General features: G+C 34.7%; 2 protein-coding genes across 2 annotated transcripts in view; one reads left to right on the top strand and one right to left on the bottom strand.

Annotated features, from left to right (window-relative positions):
- Positions 1-2084: 2084 nt before the first annotated feature.
- The window catches only part of LOC122327695 (neutrophil cytosol factor 4-like), a 21899-nt gene continuing 7869 nt past the window's right edge, over positions 2085-16114 (bottom strand). Inside the window, exons 7-10 of the mRNA XM_043223201.1 lie at positions 9704-9802; positions 5038-5213; positions 4848-4913; positions 2085-2599 (exon numbers count right to left, since the gene is read on the bottom strand). Coding sequence (XP_043079136.1) covers positions 2392-2599; positions 4848-4913; positions 5038-5213; positions 9704-9802 — 549 coding nt within the window. The 3' untranslated portion in view covers positions 2085-2391. The remainder of the gene's footprint in view (positions 2600-4847; positions 4914-5037; positions 5214-9703; positions 9803-16114) is intronic.
- The window catches only part of pvalb7 (parvalbumin 7), a 24812-nt gene continuing 18468 nt past the window's right edge, over positions 9771-16114 (top strand). The window contains exon 1 of the mRNA XM_043223203.1: positions 9771-9904. The gene's annotated coding sequence lies outside the window, so the exon portion shown is untranslated. The remainder of the gene's footprint in view (positions 9905-16114) is intronic.

The raw sequence follows: 16114 nt of genomic DNA, 5'->3' as shown, positions 1-16114 counted from the left end.
TTTTTAATTATGCTAAATTATTAAACACTGCATATTTTGTTATTACTTATATTCATCATAAATCATTCATTACATTACATTACTGTTTAAAAATAATACATTTTATTTTTATTGCTTTTTATTTTTTTATTTAATATTTAAAATGAAACATCAACAATGTCTTACATTTAATTACTAATTTAACTGCTTACATGTTTTAAATATTATAATGAATAAATATAATTGTTATTTTTGCATAATCTACTTTATTTTTTTGTTTTTTTACATTTAATCAAGTTCTATATAAAAATAAATAATTATTAGATTTATGTTTTAGACGTTTGCATGTTTTAGATATTAAAATGAACTAACATTAAAGTACGTCAATAATGAATATCTTATTTTCTATTCTTTATTTAACAATTTTATATGAAATTATAGTAAAACCTAAAATGTATTAGTTTAAATATAAATAGAATATAAATTACTATAATAATATATTACTATTTTTTTTTTTTTTTTTTTACATTTTAAACATGAATATAAAAGTATCAATAGTGTTATTAAAAAGTATTACACCAGAATAGAAAATATGGCATTGTTTGGAACTATATTCTTTTACATTATTATTGTCAGGCTTGTGTTTGTGTTGTCACTGACCTTGTTTTCCCTCTTGTATGCCCATATTCATTTTTTTTTTTTTCTGCTCTTATTCTTATTGTTCTATCACTAAACCCTGTGTTTTCTCCAGTCTAGTCTATTAAATGTTGATGTTTGTGTTTACTATGTGTCTCTTCCTGCTTTGATTTACCCTTTTAGATCATTAAAGACTGATACTTTGAGTTCAACCCACGTCTCGTTGTTCTTCATTTCACCATGCAAGGCAATTGTGACAATCATATTACATTGTTTCGCTCATATTTAGCGTATAGTAGGTTTAATATCGCTAGAGCTTTGCTGAAATCACTAACTCTGCGAGTGACGTGTTAGTGAAACTTGCTTTAGCAAACACGGCTAACGATTAGCTGCGATTCATTCAGGTTGAGAATAGATAGATCAATCAAACTCACACATGCCTAAAGAGTAACCGTGTGTGTGTGTGTGTGTGTGTGTGTGTGATGATATATGTCAGCACCAAACCTTGCTTAAACGAATGTGTATAATTTACACATAAGTAATTGTGTCACGTCAGTCAAGATGCACCACACAACCATGATTTACGAGAAGCTTTTTTCCGGCAACGAAAGGAACTGAAAGAAGAAGTTGGTTGAACGCTTCACCAAATCAGGAAAAGTGAAACGTCTCACCACCGATACTGAGAAAATCACTGGAAATTTAGACAATATATTCAGCAACAGCTTCCACTATTAAATACTGGTTGTGTTAAAGAACTTATCAACCGGAAATTAAAGTTTCGTCACTTTACTCATCCTTAAATTCAACTTCAACAATAATAAACATGTGCTTATGAATTTAAGGTTATTATAGCTAAACAGAACAAATTTTAGTGCCGTCCAACAATTAATTACATGCAAAATAAACATTTTTGTTTACATATTACATAAGTGTGTACTGTGTATATTGATTAGGTATATACACACACACATATATACAATAATATACTTTTATTCATAAAATGTATATAAATACAATATATAAACATAGCATATTTTTCTCACAAATACATACGCATGTGTTTGCATTTATGTGCTTAATAAATGTATACAGTACACACACACACACATATATATTATATCAACAAAAAGTTTTATTTTGGATGCAATTAATCGCAGTTAATCATTTGACAGCACTGCTAAAATTAAAATGATAAAAACCTTGTTTTGCTGTTGACATTAAATGTTATAATAATATGATAAAATAAAACCTTCATTTCAGTCACCAGGGGTAAATTTATTATGTTTGTTTATTTTAACTAAAGGGAGCTAAATAAACTAAATAAAATTATAGGAAAAAAAACACTTTTTTTTATCTAGTTGCCAAGGCTTTGTTTAGATTAAATTAAAATTCTAAGACAACTAAAACTAAAATTTATGCAGACATAAAAAAGCAAACCAATAATAGAAAAACACACAAAAACAATGATCAAAAATCTTAATGAACTGTATATAAAAAATAATAATAGTTAATAATAACACTGATCTAAAGTCATTAAATTTTTTTGTTGATTAAGCTGTTAATTTTCAGTGATTACCAGTGAATTCAATCTGATTCATAAATGAATCATTTAGACTGGTTCAAACGATTCTGCTTCAAAAGCCACAAATGATTCGAGGTTGAGTAAACGCAATAAAATCTGTCATATTATTGGGTAAACCCTACATGAACAGTTTTCAATTTGAAAACCACGTAAACTAAGAAATTCTGTGCAACGGTTTGCGTCGTCGGCTCGTTTCAATAGTCGGTGCTGTAGACGGTCAGATCTTTGGCCTGGGTGACCAGCAGCTCCCAGGGAAACTGATTCACGGGCCGTTTAACCTTTGACCCCGTCTGTTTGCTCTCTTGCACCATGAGGGTGACGTCTTCATCGTCTAATATCCGTATCAGATCGCCCTCAGGGTCCCGGTAGTTCAAAGCAATATCTTTCTCTTGAAAGACATCCCTGAGGGGGTAAACGGAGAGAAACTAATTGCGTAGCAGTTTAGAGGTCACGGCAAGTGCAAATATAATTAGCATAATGCAATTTTTTTCAGGCTTACATATTGTGCCGGCAGTCATGTGACTTTTACGTAAATTAGCCTCATGTATATTCGTCATAATGCAAATGAGGTTTATCATTAAGCATTAATCCACCGCTGTTCGACACGCGGCCCTCGAAACATCGGTTTTGGGGGCTCTGTGGTGTTTGTTGAAAAAAATAAAAAGTACTTTGGAAAAAAAATCCTGCATTGAGATCATTTTTTATGCTAATTAGTATCTCTTGTTTTCTCGTATCTGTTTTCTATACTGCAATGAATGTTGACAATAAAGCACATCATGAATTGTTTGTAATTTACTAGTGTGTATACCGTTAGTTTAAAATAAGTAGTATAAAATAAATAATACAAAAGAATAAATGTTTTTGCATATATGTAAATTAAATATATTTATTAGTGCTGTTAAACAACAACGTGATTAAACATATCCAAAATAAACGTTTTACATATATATCAAATTAAATATATTTATAGTGCTGTTAAATATATATATTATATATATATATAAATATATATATATATATATATATATATATATATATATATATAGATGTTTTTACATGTCTAAATTTACATTCATATCATTTATATATAAAATATAAATATAACCTATTTTTCTTAAGTAAATATATGTATGTGTGTGTATTTATATATGCACAATAAATATACACAGTACACACATATATTATTTAAACAAAAACTTATTTTGGATGTGATTAATCGTTTAATATATTTTCAAAACATACAAACACTATATGTAAAATATTGTTATGCATTATTATGCATAAATACTTTTATTTTGGATGTGATAAATCACGATTAATCATCTGACAGCACTAATGAATAATAAAAAGATGCATTACTATTTATTATATTGTTAATAATTAATGTTACATTAATTTTATCCATAAAAATACTAATCTAATACCTAATTTTAGTAATTAATAATATTATATTCAAATAACTGGAATAAAATCTATTAGTTTACAATTACTGCAAAAAAAATTGTTTAAAAAAACAACTGAATTTATTACATTATTTAATAACATTTAAATTTGATTTAAAAATTACAATTAACATTTATTAAAATATTATATATTTTTAAATATCTTAGAAAACAAAATACATTACATTAATAAAAACTATAATATAATATAATACATAGGTGTTGTAAAACAATTGTAAAAACAATCTGAAAAATAAACCAGCAATCAAAAATAATAGCATGTTGCAAATCTAATTATGAAATTAAATATGACATATAGTCAAATTATATTTAAAACATATTAAATTAACATGTCTTTATATTTAGGCTACATTTTCTATATGTCTATTTATGCGTTTTGTTATTTTATTGTTACATTTACCTATGCTTTTAAACTTGACAAAGTGGAAGTGAAGCAGTCGGTTAAGTTTACATTGTTTACAAGTGATGTTCATTTTCATTTAAAAAATGTAAAACAAACATAATTAATGCCTTGTTTTGTTATAGCTTTGGCCAGTATGGTAATATAAGCATTTCTTTACATTTTGAACACACAGATGTTTTTATATATATATATATATATATATATATATATATATATATATATATATATATATATATATATATATATATATATATATATATATAGATAGATAGATAGATAGATATGCAGGTCAAAAAGAGCTTGCTGCCAGACATTCTCTAGATTTAAGAAATTAAAAAAAATAAATAAATAATTCATAATTATTACACTGTACAAAAATAGTGTTTTTGTTTTCTAATGTGCATTCTGCTGGTCAGACTAAAAATGTTGACATTTAAAAAGATTGTCTTTCACTCCTGAATGTTTTTTTTCTCTCTTTTCTACCGCATCCTTTCCTCCACTCTCGCTCGAGTTAAGCCAGGAAAAATGGTATGAATATTAAAGAGAGACTTCAGTAAGAAAGACAGCTCTCCTTAGTGTAAGATGAACGGCAGAATTAAAGATTCTAATGATGGGAACGAAAGAATAAATGCAAACATAAACTGATTAAAGGGCTCTAACAGTATTAAATGGTATAATATTCAATTAATGAGGTTTTCTTGTATGCTTTCATTTTGAGGCACACTGAGAGCCTGCAACATCAAACAGAGCAACCTGATTAGAAAACTGAACAAGGATGAAGTACCTCATTCTGGAAAGCAGATCTTCGTAAGATGGCTGAATGGAGAGATCTTCCTCAACACAAATGTCCCTTGAACAAACAATAAGCACCACATTAGCTGAGAAATAGTACATGGTGGTTGCGTGTTATTGATTAAAAAGGTAATGCTTTTAGATGAACTGAGAATGTGTGAGTGTGTGTGTGTGTGTGTAACCTTGTGTCGATGCCCTCTGGCTGCAGCAGATAGCAGCGCAGGCAGCTGTATGAACTCGGAGTATGTTTTCCGCTTTTGGAAGCTCCGCCCTCTTCATCAGAGTCACTCTCGGGAAGAGGTTTAATAATATTCACGAACGACTCGGGAAAGATTCCAGTTTTGTCTCTCACTGTGCCCTACAGAGAGAAGACAAGGCATGAGCAGATGAAGAGCCGTCAATCAATCCCTCAAACCAACCAACCAATCAATCCATGGATCAACCAATCAACCAACAAATCAATTAATTAACTAACCGATCAATCAATCCATTTATAAATCAACTGACTAACACATCAATCAATCACTCAAACCAATCAACCAGCCAACCTACCAATAAATCAATCAACTGACCGACCGACCCAATCAAATCTATCTATCACTGTGAGATGCTTTCTTGTATCTTTAGGGGAGATGAACCGATAAGACAGGTGGAGGGACACAATAATGCAGGAGTATAAATGTCCTCAGAAGTGGCAGGAATAATGGCCGCTGCGCCCCTGACCTTCAGATACATTGGGGCATTCAAGTAAAATAAAAAAAAGCCAATGAAATAGCGAGTTACGGCTTGATCTTTCTCTTTCACCAGCTCTCATCTTGATAATGTTATTTGAGGGTCCACTGCATGTCTATGCAATATCCAATTTTCCCTCTCTCTCCTTCTGTCCCACGGAATTCAATTCAGGTCAAATCGTTCTCCTTTATTGTCATAATCTGAAAAGATTGCGGTTATCTAACTCATAAAAACCATGTGAGTGAGTGTGTGTATGTGTTTCCAGATCAGATCTTCTCCATCAGATCTTCTCACTCTCAGTGTCGCACACACTAATACATAAACGTCTCTCATCTTCGCCTTTATGTCTTTTCCACCATCATTCTTTGTTCACAACACAATCTTTTTAGTGCCCCCTCAATCACTTTATTCTCTGAATTACTCCCTTCTTCCTTTTTTTGCGAATACCTTCATCCATCGTGTTCTTATGATACTGTATCTCTGCCTAGAGCGATGTATATTTGTAGGTTTTTTGATGGACAGCGTAGAGACACTTGTTTTATTTGGATAGACGTTAAATGTATAATATCAGTGTATCAATTTTGAACGCTCTAACATTTGAAAACATTAAAGATTTTTTTGTGCAACCTCTGAGGTCAATCAGAACTGAAACGGCCAAATCCTTTGCAAAAACAGGTCACTTTAATGGCAAAATTTATAACAATTAAAATCCAGATGTGACTAATAAAAGTTACGTAAAAGCAAGAAACTACAATGTTTATGCTAATATAAAAGGTGTTTCTAGCTCAAACTAGTTCCCAGACAATGTATAAACTAATTAAACATAGACCCTGAATGCAAGACAATATGAATAAAGGCATCTGCCAAAAGTTTAAAAAAATAATAATTTAGAAATATTGATCGTTTTACAGTGTAAGGATGTATTTAGACTTATCTAAAAAAATTCAAATCCTAAAAAAATTGGAAAAAAAAAAGGCTAAATCTTAATTTTAGAATCATTGGCACTACTAGTAATATACATTAATATATAGTATACAATTATTTGTATTGTAATGTTATTACTACTATAATAATCACTGTTGGTGCAAATGAAATACAAGTAACACAGGTTACGTTATCAGATTACTTTTTTCAAGCAACTAGTACAGTAATTGTAAATAAAGTAATTACTTTTTAATCTTAAAAACCTTTTAAAGGAAATATACGAGTTATTTTTCAAAAAAGAAATGCCATTACTTTGTTTCCCATGTCTTGACTAACAGCTCTTGTTTTGTCATGTCAAAAAATTGTGTGCGCTGTGTGAACATAATGCTGCTGCAGTTCTAGACTAAATATGAATATGTATTTGCTCATCTCACCTGCACAAAATAGAGAGTTTTTAATAATTTTGAGGAAATGCAAACTCAGGGGATAGCATTGAACTGTTTGCGTTTCGCAGCTGTTTGTTATTTTCTTATTAATTCCCTTCTTATTTAAGTGTGTTGTTTTCATATCTTTCTCAGTCCCCCGTAACTGTTAGATGACATCACTGACCCCAGTGTATTCGTTTGGATTCTCGCATGGAGTCACGTAGCCAACCGAGTCCTGGTGGTCGGTACTCCATCGGTTCGTTCTCGTACTCTCCTCCTTGTTTCAGCGTTGCAGAATAGATAAGTTGTTAACTGTTCTGCACTTATTGATCAAGGGTTTAAAGGGGAATTTTGTAGACTCTAATTGGGCTCATCAAAACATCCTTACTATTTATTCTCTTTCATCTCCCATCACTGCTCATTCTCGTATTGAACATCAACGTTTGGAAGTTACTTAGATCACTGGCCCGGTGAGTGTGGTTACCATCAGGACGAAATAGAATTGTATTTATTTCATTCTTCTTCTGTTCCCATTGTATAAGGTTTTTCTTATCTTTTTTGACTTAAGAAAAAAATAACAACAATAATTTGGTCCTGGAAGGCCACTATTCTGCAGAGTTTAGCTCCAACCCCAATCAAACACACCTGAACCAGCTAATCAAGGTCTTTAAGATCACTAGAAAGCTACAGGGAGGTGTGTTTGTTTGAGGTTGGAGCTAAGCTCTGCAGGACAGTGGCCCTCCAGGACCTAAATGCCGGTCTACAGCCTTCGAGGTCCTGCAGAGTCCAAAGTTTTTCACAAAATCTATGCAATGCTTATCATCTAGTTCAGATTAGAGAGGTTTATAATTGGAAGACGGCTTTTAATACACCTACAGGGAATTTAGAATATTCGGTTTTGCCCTTTGTCTTCCAAGCACTTGTAAATGACGTGCTGAGAGATATTATTAACAAATTTGTCTTTGTGTACCTGGATGGCATTCAAATTTTTTCTCGTTCATTCGAGGTGCACGTCCAGCATTCAGCGGTTGTTGGAGAATCAGTTGTTAGTGAAGGCGGAGAAATGTACTTTTCATGCTCAGTCACTGGGGTCTGTCATCTCAGCAGAGGAAACTGCAAAGGTAAGAGCCGTCTCTGACTGGCCGGTACCCGGCTCAAGATAATTCTTTTAATAATTATTGGATTTCACCAAATTTTACAGCCGTTTTATGGGAAATTTGGAGGTTGATGTGTCAGAAGTGGGTGTCAGAACAGTTCTTTCCCAGATATCCCTCGTGATAATAAGCTACATCCATATGCTTATTTTTTGCATCGCCTTTCTTCCTCAAAATGAAATTACGACGTCTGTAACAGAGAGCTGCTGGCTTTATGCTTTGCTTTGGGAGACTGGTGTCACTGGTTGGAGGGGATGGCTGTTCAATTTCTGGTTTGGAGGGATTATAGGAAACTGGAGTACATTCAGTCAGCTAAATGCTCGAGTCAGGCCCGCAGGGAACTCTTGTCAACTTTGTGCTATCTAGCAGACCGGGTTCAAAAAATATTAAGCCAGACACTATGTCCTGGTAGTTTGACGCATGTGTCGACGAGCCTCCTTCTGACACTTTTTTGCCTTTAGACCGTGTTTTGGGGGCCAGTCGCCTGGGGAGTCCAGGGTTAGGTCAGGCGAGCTCTAGCCGGGGTTGAGGTGCCTGCAGGTTTGTTATTTGCCCTGATACAGCCAGCACTGGCGTCTTTCGCAATGGGGTCACTTTTACAAACTCATGTGTCATCCTGGTGTGAGGAGGTTGCTGATAGCCACCCGTGAGCATTCTTGGTGGCCAGCAATGGCTGAGGACATCAATCAGTTTAAGGGTGCTTGCGAGGTTTGCGCTCGAAACAAATCTTCTAAACAACCTTCCACTGGTATGCTTCATCCCCTCCCCATTCCTTCCTGTCCTTGGACACATATTCACACACTCCTCTGTGTGAGCAGCCACTCGCCTGCCGATTGATTTCCGCCCAACAGAATATGTTGTGGCTTTCCTGGATTGTGATCTTCTATAATAAACATTGTTTAAGCGTATAACTGCATCTGGCTCTTTTATTAGAGACTCGTGACACTCATTTAATCTCATTTTATTAACCAGTGTCTTTGCTACTGACCTTCGATGATCCAATTCAACCATACTAATAAGCAAAAATGACATTTCTTTTTTGTTAATGTTGAGTATTGTTAATTTTTTTTTTCTTCATCACGTTCGTCATGCAACTTGTTTGAGCTGCGCCATCTACTGTACATACGTGAATTTAATAGTGCTGTCAAACTATTAAATCGCGATAAAAACGCATCCAAAAATAAAGTTTTTATTCACATAATATATGTTTACTGTGTATATTTAGTATGTGTATAGACACACACATACAGTAAAAAATTGATTCAGGGATGGTAAATTACATTTTTGTTTAACTTACAATCAATTAAGCCGTTACCATATCTACTGTTTTAAGCATAGTTTAAGAAGCTCCTCTTAGAAGTAGCATTACAGACACAAATATACAAATGTATGTGTGCTATAATTAAACTTACATAAAAATGCCTCCAAATATACATAAATGAGATCACGCTGCTCCATTCTTTTTCTCTCTCCCTCCCTCCCATTTTCTCTCTTACAAACCCTCCTCCCTCTCCCTCTCCCTCTCTCTCTCTCTCCTTCTGCCTACCTATCTTCTTCTACCTTTCTCTCTGCTTCCATCCTGTTATCCTTCTCTCTCCATATCTCTCTCTCACCTCGAGCCAGTCTGCGTTGACTCTTCGCAGGAGGAAGATCACATCTCCAGCCTTCAGACTGAGCTCCAGGCGTCCGCTGCCACTGAAGTCAAACACCGCCTAACACACACACGCACACAGCGAGGACACGCAAGCGGGAAACACACACACACCGGAGAGAAAAAGAGAGTGAAACACATCCTGAGTGAGACCAAGCTGCAGGTAGGAGATCCTCATTCTCAAAGAACTTTGAAGAGAGTGAATGAGAAAAAATTTAGTGTTGGATGAAATAGGATGAGAGGATGCTTGTAAAAGAAAAGAAAACTACAATACAAAGTGGCAATATGAAAATTCAGGAGTAAAGCTGCTATACACAAGAAGAGAGACATGTAGAGATAAAATGTCTGAAGTGTATTTTTCTTTTTTGACTCCAGCTAAATAGTACTTCATTGAATACCATGTGAATACCAATTCTTCTAAGCATATTATTTAAAATATGTCCAAAAACCAGCCATTGTAATTGTAACGGATTGTAATACAATGTTTTGTTGCATATGTGTAAAAATACAACCGTAGAACTATTAAATATATGCATGTACTATGAAAAAACTTTGAATGCACATCTTTATAGTCTTAGACATTCACCATGATCTAAATGGGTCTACATAAGTACAAAGAATAATATTACCATTACCTATTCTTTGAAGAACACCATGTTTAATTAACATGTCCAGATACCATGCTTTTTGAGATTAAACTAAAATCTCAAAAAAGTATTTCTCAGTTACCATTATGAGTGTCCAGAAACCATGTTTTTGGACATGTAGTAGGGTAAATATTATGGCGCATTAATACTGTATTCATAAACATGAATATATGAATTTTAGAAAAATATTTAGAATTTTCGAACTGAAATTTAATGGAAATCAATGGAAGTTTCCCAACATAATAGAAAAACTAATGAATAAAAGCGCTGTTAAGTACAGGCTGTGTTTATACATCATAAAAAAAAAAAAAAAAAAAAAACTTCAGAAAAATTTGTGAAAATCAATAATAAAAGAGGAGAGTGCGATATGAGATATATATGTGATGAAGAGGAGTGATGTGTGAACAGAGGAGAGAACGTGTGTGTCCTCCAATGTCAATGTCAATCCTTCAAGCTTAGTTAAATCAAAAGAAACCAAGGTCAATTACTCCAGAGAAGCTCCTGCGTTTCTCAAGGGATAGAATGGAGCTCTCAGTTACGATTTGTTCAGGTACAAACTTAGTTTCTTTTAAGCCAAAATATACTTTGAAAGGCAAATAGTAAGAATATAGAGCTATATAAAAAATTGTAAATTAATATATGACAAATTCTTATATATAATTATAAACATTATTCAGATTTATGTATGTAACATATAAACTTAAATATGCACGCTACTGCAATGCACTACTGCCACGGATCGCCGTAGGGTATACTGCTGTTTCAAAGTGGCGTGCGTAACTGTACGCTAACACACTACTTGCATGTGTGCGCGTGTGTGATGGGCATGAGTGGGCATCTGTTCTCACTCCGCCATCTCTGTATGTTTAGATAATGCTGTAAATCTGCTGAGCTGTGGGTCGCTTGGTTTGTTTGCATGAGTAGGAGTGTGTAGGTGAGACGTGTTAGATGTTACCAGCTAATTACATCTTGGCAGTTGCTTTAAGTGTGAGCACGCATGTGTGTATGTCCGTGCACGCTCGTAGGCAGCTTCTGAACAGAAAGATACAATTTGTGCCAAAACTCGATGTGAAAATCTCCACAAAGTCAACAGTACAGAGCAAGCTTCTGAGCGCAGGCTCAGTAACATCAGATGAAGAAACTATTTCAGTACCGCTGCTGCTGTGAAACCCTAAAAATGGCTTTTGGGTCATTTGTGTGGGCTAACTTTGTTATATAGTGCAGGAAAGTAACTCAGTGTAATAATTGGCTTCTTCAGCCACACCACGGTAAAGTCTAAATTAGACCATTTTAGGGCGAATGGAATTTTGTTCCGATATTCCATTTGAAAGAGGATAGTACAAATTAACACTTAGAAATGTGACAACCCGACAATACTAGAAAAATCCTGCTATAACCAACTGCAGGATGTCGGACTAATATCAAAAACTAACAACAAAATAACACCTTTCTCATATTGGACTACGTTTTCTTTTGCGCCTGGTCTCTTGTCTTTTTATTGCATGGTTAAACCACACTGGAAATTAAACAAGACTTTGAAATGTGTGAGATTGTGCCACAAACACACTCTGCTATGTGGAAATGTGACAAAGCAATTTCCTCCCCCCTTTTCCCAATGTAATATATGTGCTAATTAGCCTAGCACTGAGAAAAGCTCTCAGTAGCATTAGCATTGCAACCGTCCCCTGCAAGGGAGCATTCTTTTGAAACTCGTATTCTTTTCAATGTCTTCTTTTTCAGTTGCTCCATCTTAAACATACAGGCCACATTCAAACTTTCTAGATAATTTCGGTCAGGGATTCCAGTAAACATTTAAAGGATTATACTTAAAGGAACACCCAAAAATGAAAAAAAGATTCTGTCAGCATTTGCTCAAAATCTTGTTCTTCCAAACCAGTTTGACTTTCTCTTGTGAAACACAAAAGAATATGCTGTGAAGGATATGTTTTCCATACAGTGGAAGCCAGTGGGGTCCAATTACAGTGTACATTATATAATGTTTATTGTTTAAACAAGCAATGGCGTAACCACCAATTGGTCTCCTTATCTGCTTTTCCTCATTTACATACTGAATTGTGATTGGGTTTTTTTAATCTCTTTTATATATATTCTACCATTTATAGGTTATATCTACTAAAAAGTAGCATTGCATTATCAAGCCAACAGAAAACAAAATGTCCGCTGAGTGTCATGATAGCAGTGTAAATCGCTTACAAACAAGCAAAGCCTAAAAATAAGCTTTCCTATAATTATAACACTTTCAATGCACTAGTATGAATCTCCAAGATTTTTGTTAGCAAGTGCTTCACACTTAAATTATTGTGCACAAACACTTTTTAACATTTTTAAAAAGAGCACACTGACAGTCTAAATCAAACGTCTCAAAAAGACATCCAAAGGGAGCAAAGAAATATGTCTTCCAGTTGAAAAAAATAGTAAATAGATACCTAGGTGACATATATGTGCTTTCAGTTAGGCAATCTAGTTAGCAATAAGTCACCATATTAGCTGAAAACTACGAATTAAGTGATATGAAGACCTCAGGGCTTGCGCTGCACTCGATATCGAAGAGAACTAGGTCGAGAACAAACTGAGATAGATCAACTAAAAAAACCTAAAAAGAAGTTTGTGATGAAGAAAGTGCAAGCTATGTTGGCCAAATATGTCAGCTTGTGGTGTGAACAAAAAAAGGAAACATTTAACCAAAATAATACTCAGACACAAATAGTTATCAATCTCTTTCACTTAGCAGCACTCCATTGAAGGGGTCTTTCCCGTTCGGTCATATTCAGAGAGTTATTTCCACATGGGATCAAGGAGTCAGAGAACATCTCTAATTATAGCACGACTCTGGGGGTCACAAAGCACTCTGATTTCAATTAAGGAGTCAATGACCTCCGAAATGAGCTCATTAGCACGTGGCCGGCCAAAAGGGAGGAGAGGGAGGTGTTTTTTCCTACCTAAATGAGTGACCCAGATTGGCTCCTCTCAACTGGGGGATCAGAGCAGGATATAAAGAGAAGAGATCACTCTCTGGGGCCATGACACATGACAAAAGAGTTTAACCAAGAATGGGTGTCAGTTATTAACCTGCTTATCAATGCTCATAAAAGCCGTTCATTTGCAAATGTAATGAGCGAAATATTAAGAACTTGAGATTAAATCAACAAAAAGTATGCTAGAATAAATGCATCTCTTTTATCAGATGGATAACCATCCAAAACAAGAACTCTGGGACTCTCGCCCCGAGCTATCGGCCAAGATCAGGTGTGAAATAGCTGTCCTTTGCAAAGTGGTCCATGAAAATAGCCGTGAAAACACAATAATGTGCAAGTGTGAATGCATATAATCAGTAATAGCCGACTTTAATGCTTAAACGTTATTATATGTGAGTATATAATGCTTAAAATGTCTTATCTTAGAACGCTCATAACGGTAACAGTATTTCTGATAGCCGAGGTGAAAGACTCTAGTCCTTTCAGATCTACTGAAACATTATCTCCGATCTCCTTATAATGGCTCACTCTTACTGTCTAAACTCCTTACAGTGACACGAAGGAAAGAAAAGGCTTTGGTTTTCAATCAAGCTCCCTGTCTTGTGTCCTGTGAGTCCCAGGAAATGGCCATATATTTTAGAGCCATCCTACAACGAATGAAGTAACAGATTCTGTGTTTTGTACATGACACTTTTTTTGTGCAAATGCATATTTTTAACTACAGGATCAGTGTCATTTCAGAAACCTGGATTCATTTAATTGCTTGAGAATGGCATGAGAATATGTGGCATGCAAATGTAAAAACTTTAAAGAATAATCAAGCTGTTCTTTTCTAAAAATGGGGTACCAACTCCAAAAATTACAAAGAAGTTCCATAAATGTGGACAACATGACTATGCTATATCCAAAGTCTTCTGAAACCATATGATCATTTTGTGCCAACATTTCACTGCTCTCAAATTTACATTTTAACTTCAGCCTTTACATATCGAATGTCGCGATCAGATTTTAGATGCTACTGATCTGGTGTTAACATGGAAGGCATATGGACCGTTTTTATGGTGTTTCTGATTCATGGAAAAGAGCAGCCTGAACATCATACTTCCTTTATGGAAGAAAGTAAGTCAAACTGGATTAAATTTATATGATTTTTTTCCAAATAAAGCCATCTTGCTCAAGGCTACAACAGTGACAGCTCATGAATCATCCCCTTAAAAGTTCGAACCTGCAGCCTTTCCCAGATATTTAACAGCAAAGCGACACCACCTACATATCTATCTTTCCCGGTCTTGCTTTCCAGATCTTTTGTTGTTATCTGGTGTTATGAGAAGTGTAATCTGTCACTTTCTCTCTCTCCCGGCCACACGTCCACAGCAGAATAAGGCCGGAGACTCTTATGTTGCGATCTCCATGTGGAGAGCAGCGTGCTTTGAATCATGTGCTCTCACATGAGCGTATGAAGACAAATGTCCAGCACCGTGTGAGATTTATCCGCACACCTGCTACATCGATCTACATCAGGACAGGATATCATGAGAGAAATGTTTTAAGGAGATAATAAAAGATGGGTGTGTGTGTGTTGGAAGCGTGTCAAGGTTGAAAAGCATTACAGAGTTTGACCTTTGGGCTCAATCAATGCCATAGTTTGTCTACATAATGGAGGGCAAAGAGAAATTGGGAATCAATCTTAAAATTTAAATTTAAAACTTAAAAATTTTGTTCAAAAAACGTCAGAAAACAAACAGGTGAGATCATAAAAGGTAAAATTGTTTTGAACTGCCATGAGATTTTGCAAAATCAGGTTTATTTACAATAGCGCCACCTTGCAGAGTGGAAGTATAAACATAATTCTATTCAATTTTAAATCACCACACGCATTAAAATTCACACGCCCTTTTGCCCTCAGCTACAGATGGGCATGGGATATAAATCATGTTTTATGCCACTTCTTTGTGGTCACATATGGTGTGCATGGAATAATAAAATGACGATAAGGTATGACAGCATTGGGGGGACACAAAGAAAAAAAATGCATGAAACTGTGCAAGCACTCCAGAGGACAAAGAGTGAGGGATGCATTAAAGGATGAAAAAGTGAAAGAAGAAAGCAAGGCTGATGGGTGAACTCTGAGGGAAGAGTGGGAGGGATTAAAGGAGGGATGGAAGGATAAATTGAAGAGCGTGAAAAAAAGAGCAGAGAATATATTAAAACAAGGAGAAAGATAAGAGAGAGAGAGAGAGAGAGAGAGGCTGAAGAAACGTGACTGAGAAGTAAGTGGAAGAGAGAGGGTCAAAGAAAGCATTAAAGAACACAAACATGATTCAAAATACTTATCATTTATTCAACCCCCATGCCGTTCCAAACCCTTTTGACATTTTCTTCCATAAAATACAAAAGAAAATATTAAGAATAATGTCCTGGTTGCTCTTTTCCATCCGATTACAATGGATGGAGATTAAGGCTTTCGAGCTTCAAAGCAACATAAGAGTCCATACTTATTCATTATGAGTAATTGTGAACTGAATTTGTGAACAAGATCAGCCTGACTCGTGATAACAAATAGCCAATTTTGTGTAATTTTGAATCAGATCTTTCAGTTCAGTAAGGTCAATTTCTTTTACAAATCCAGTTTTAAAATTTGATTCATGATTCAGATCTAGTTCACAAGTTCAACTCACTGATTCAGTGAATCAGATATATAATGCAAAAGTTGAACGTATAACACTTTCA

The sequence above is a fragment of the Puntigrus tetrazona genome, chromosome 22, assembly GCF_018831695.1.
Source record: "Puntigrus tetrazona isolate hp1 chromosome 22, ASM1883169v1, whole genome shotgun sequence".
NCBI classification, from domain to species: domain Eukaryota; kingdom Metazoa; phylum Chordata; class Actinopteri; order Cypriniformes; family Cyprinidae; genus Puntigrus; species Puntigrus tetrazona.
This window is presented reverse-complemented; position numbering and strand designations above follow the sequence as displayed.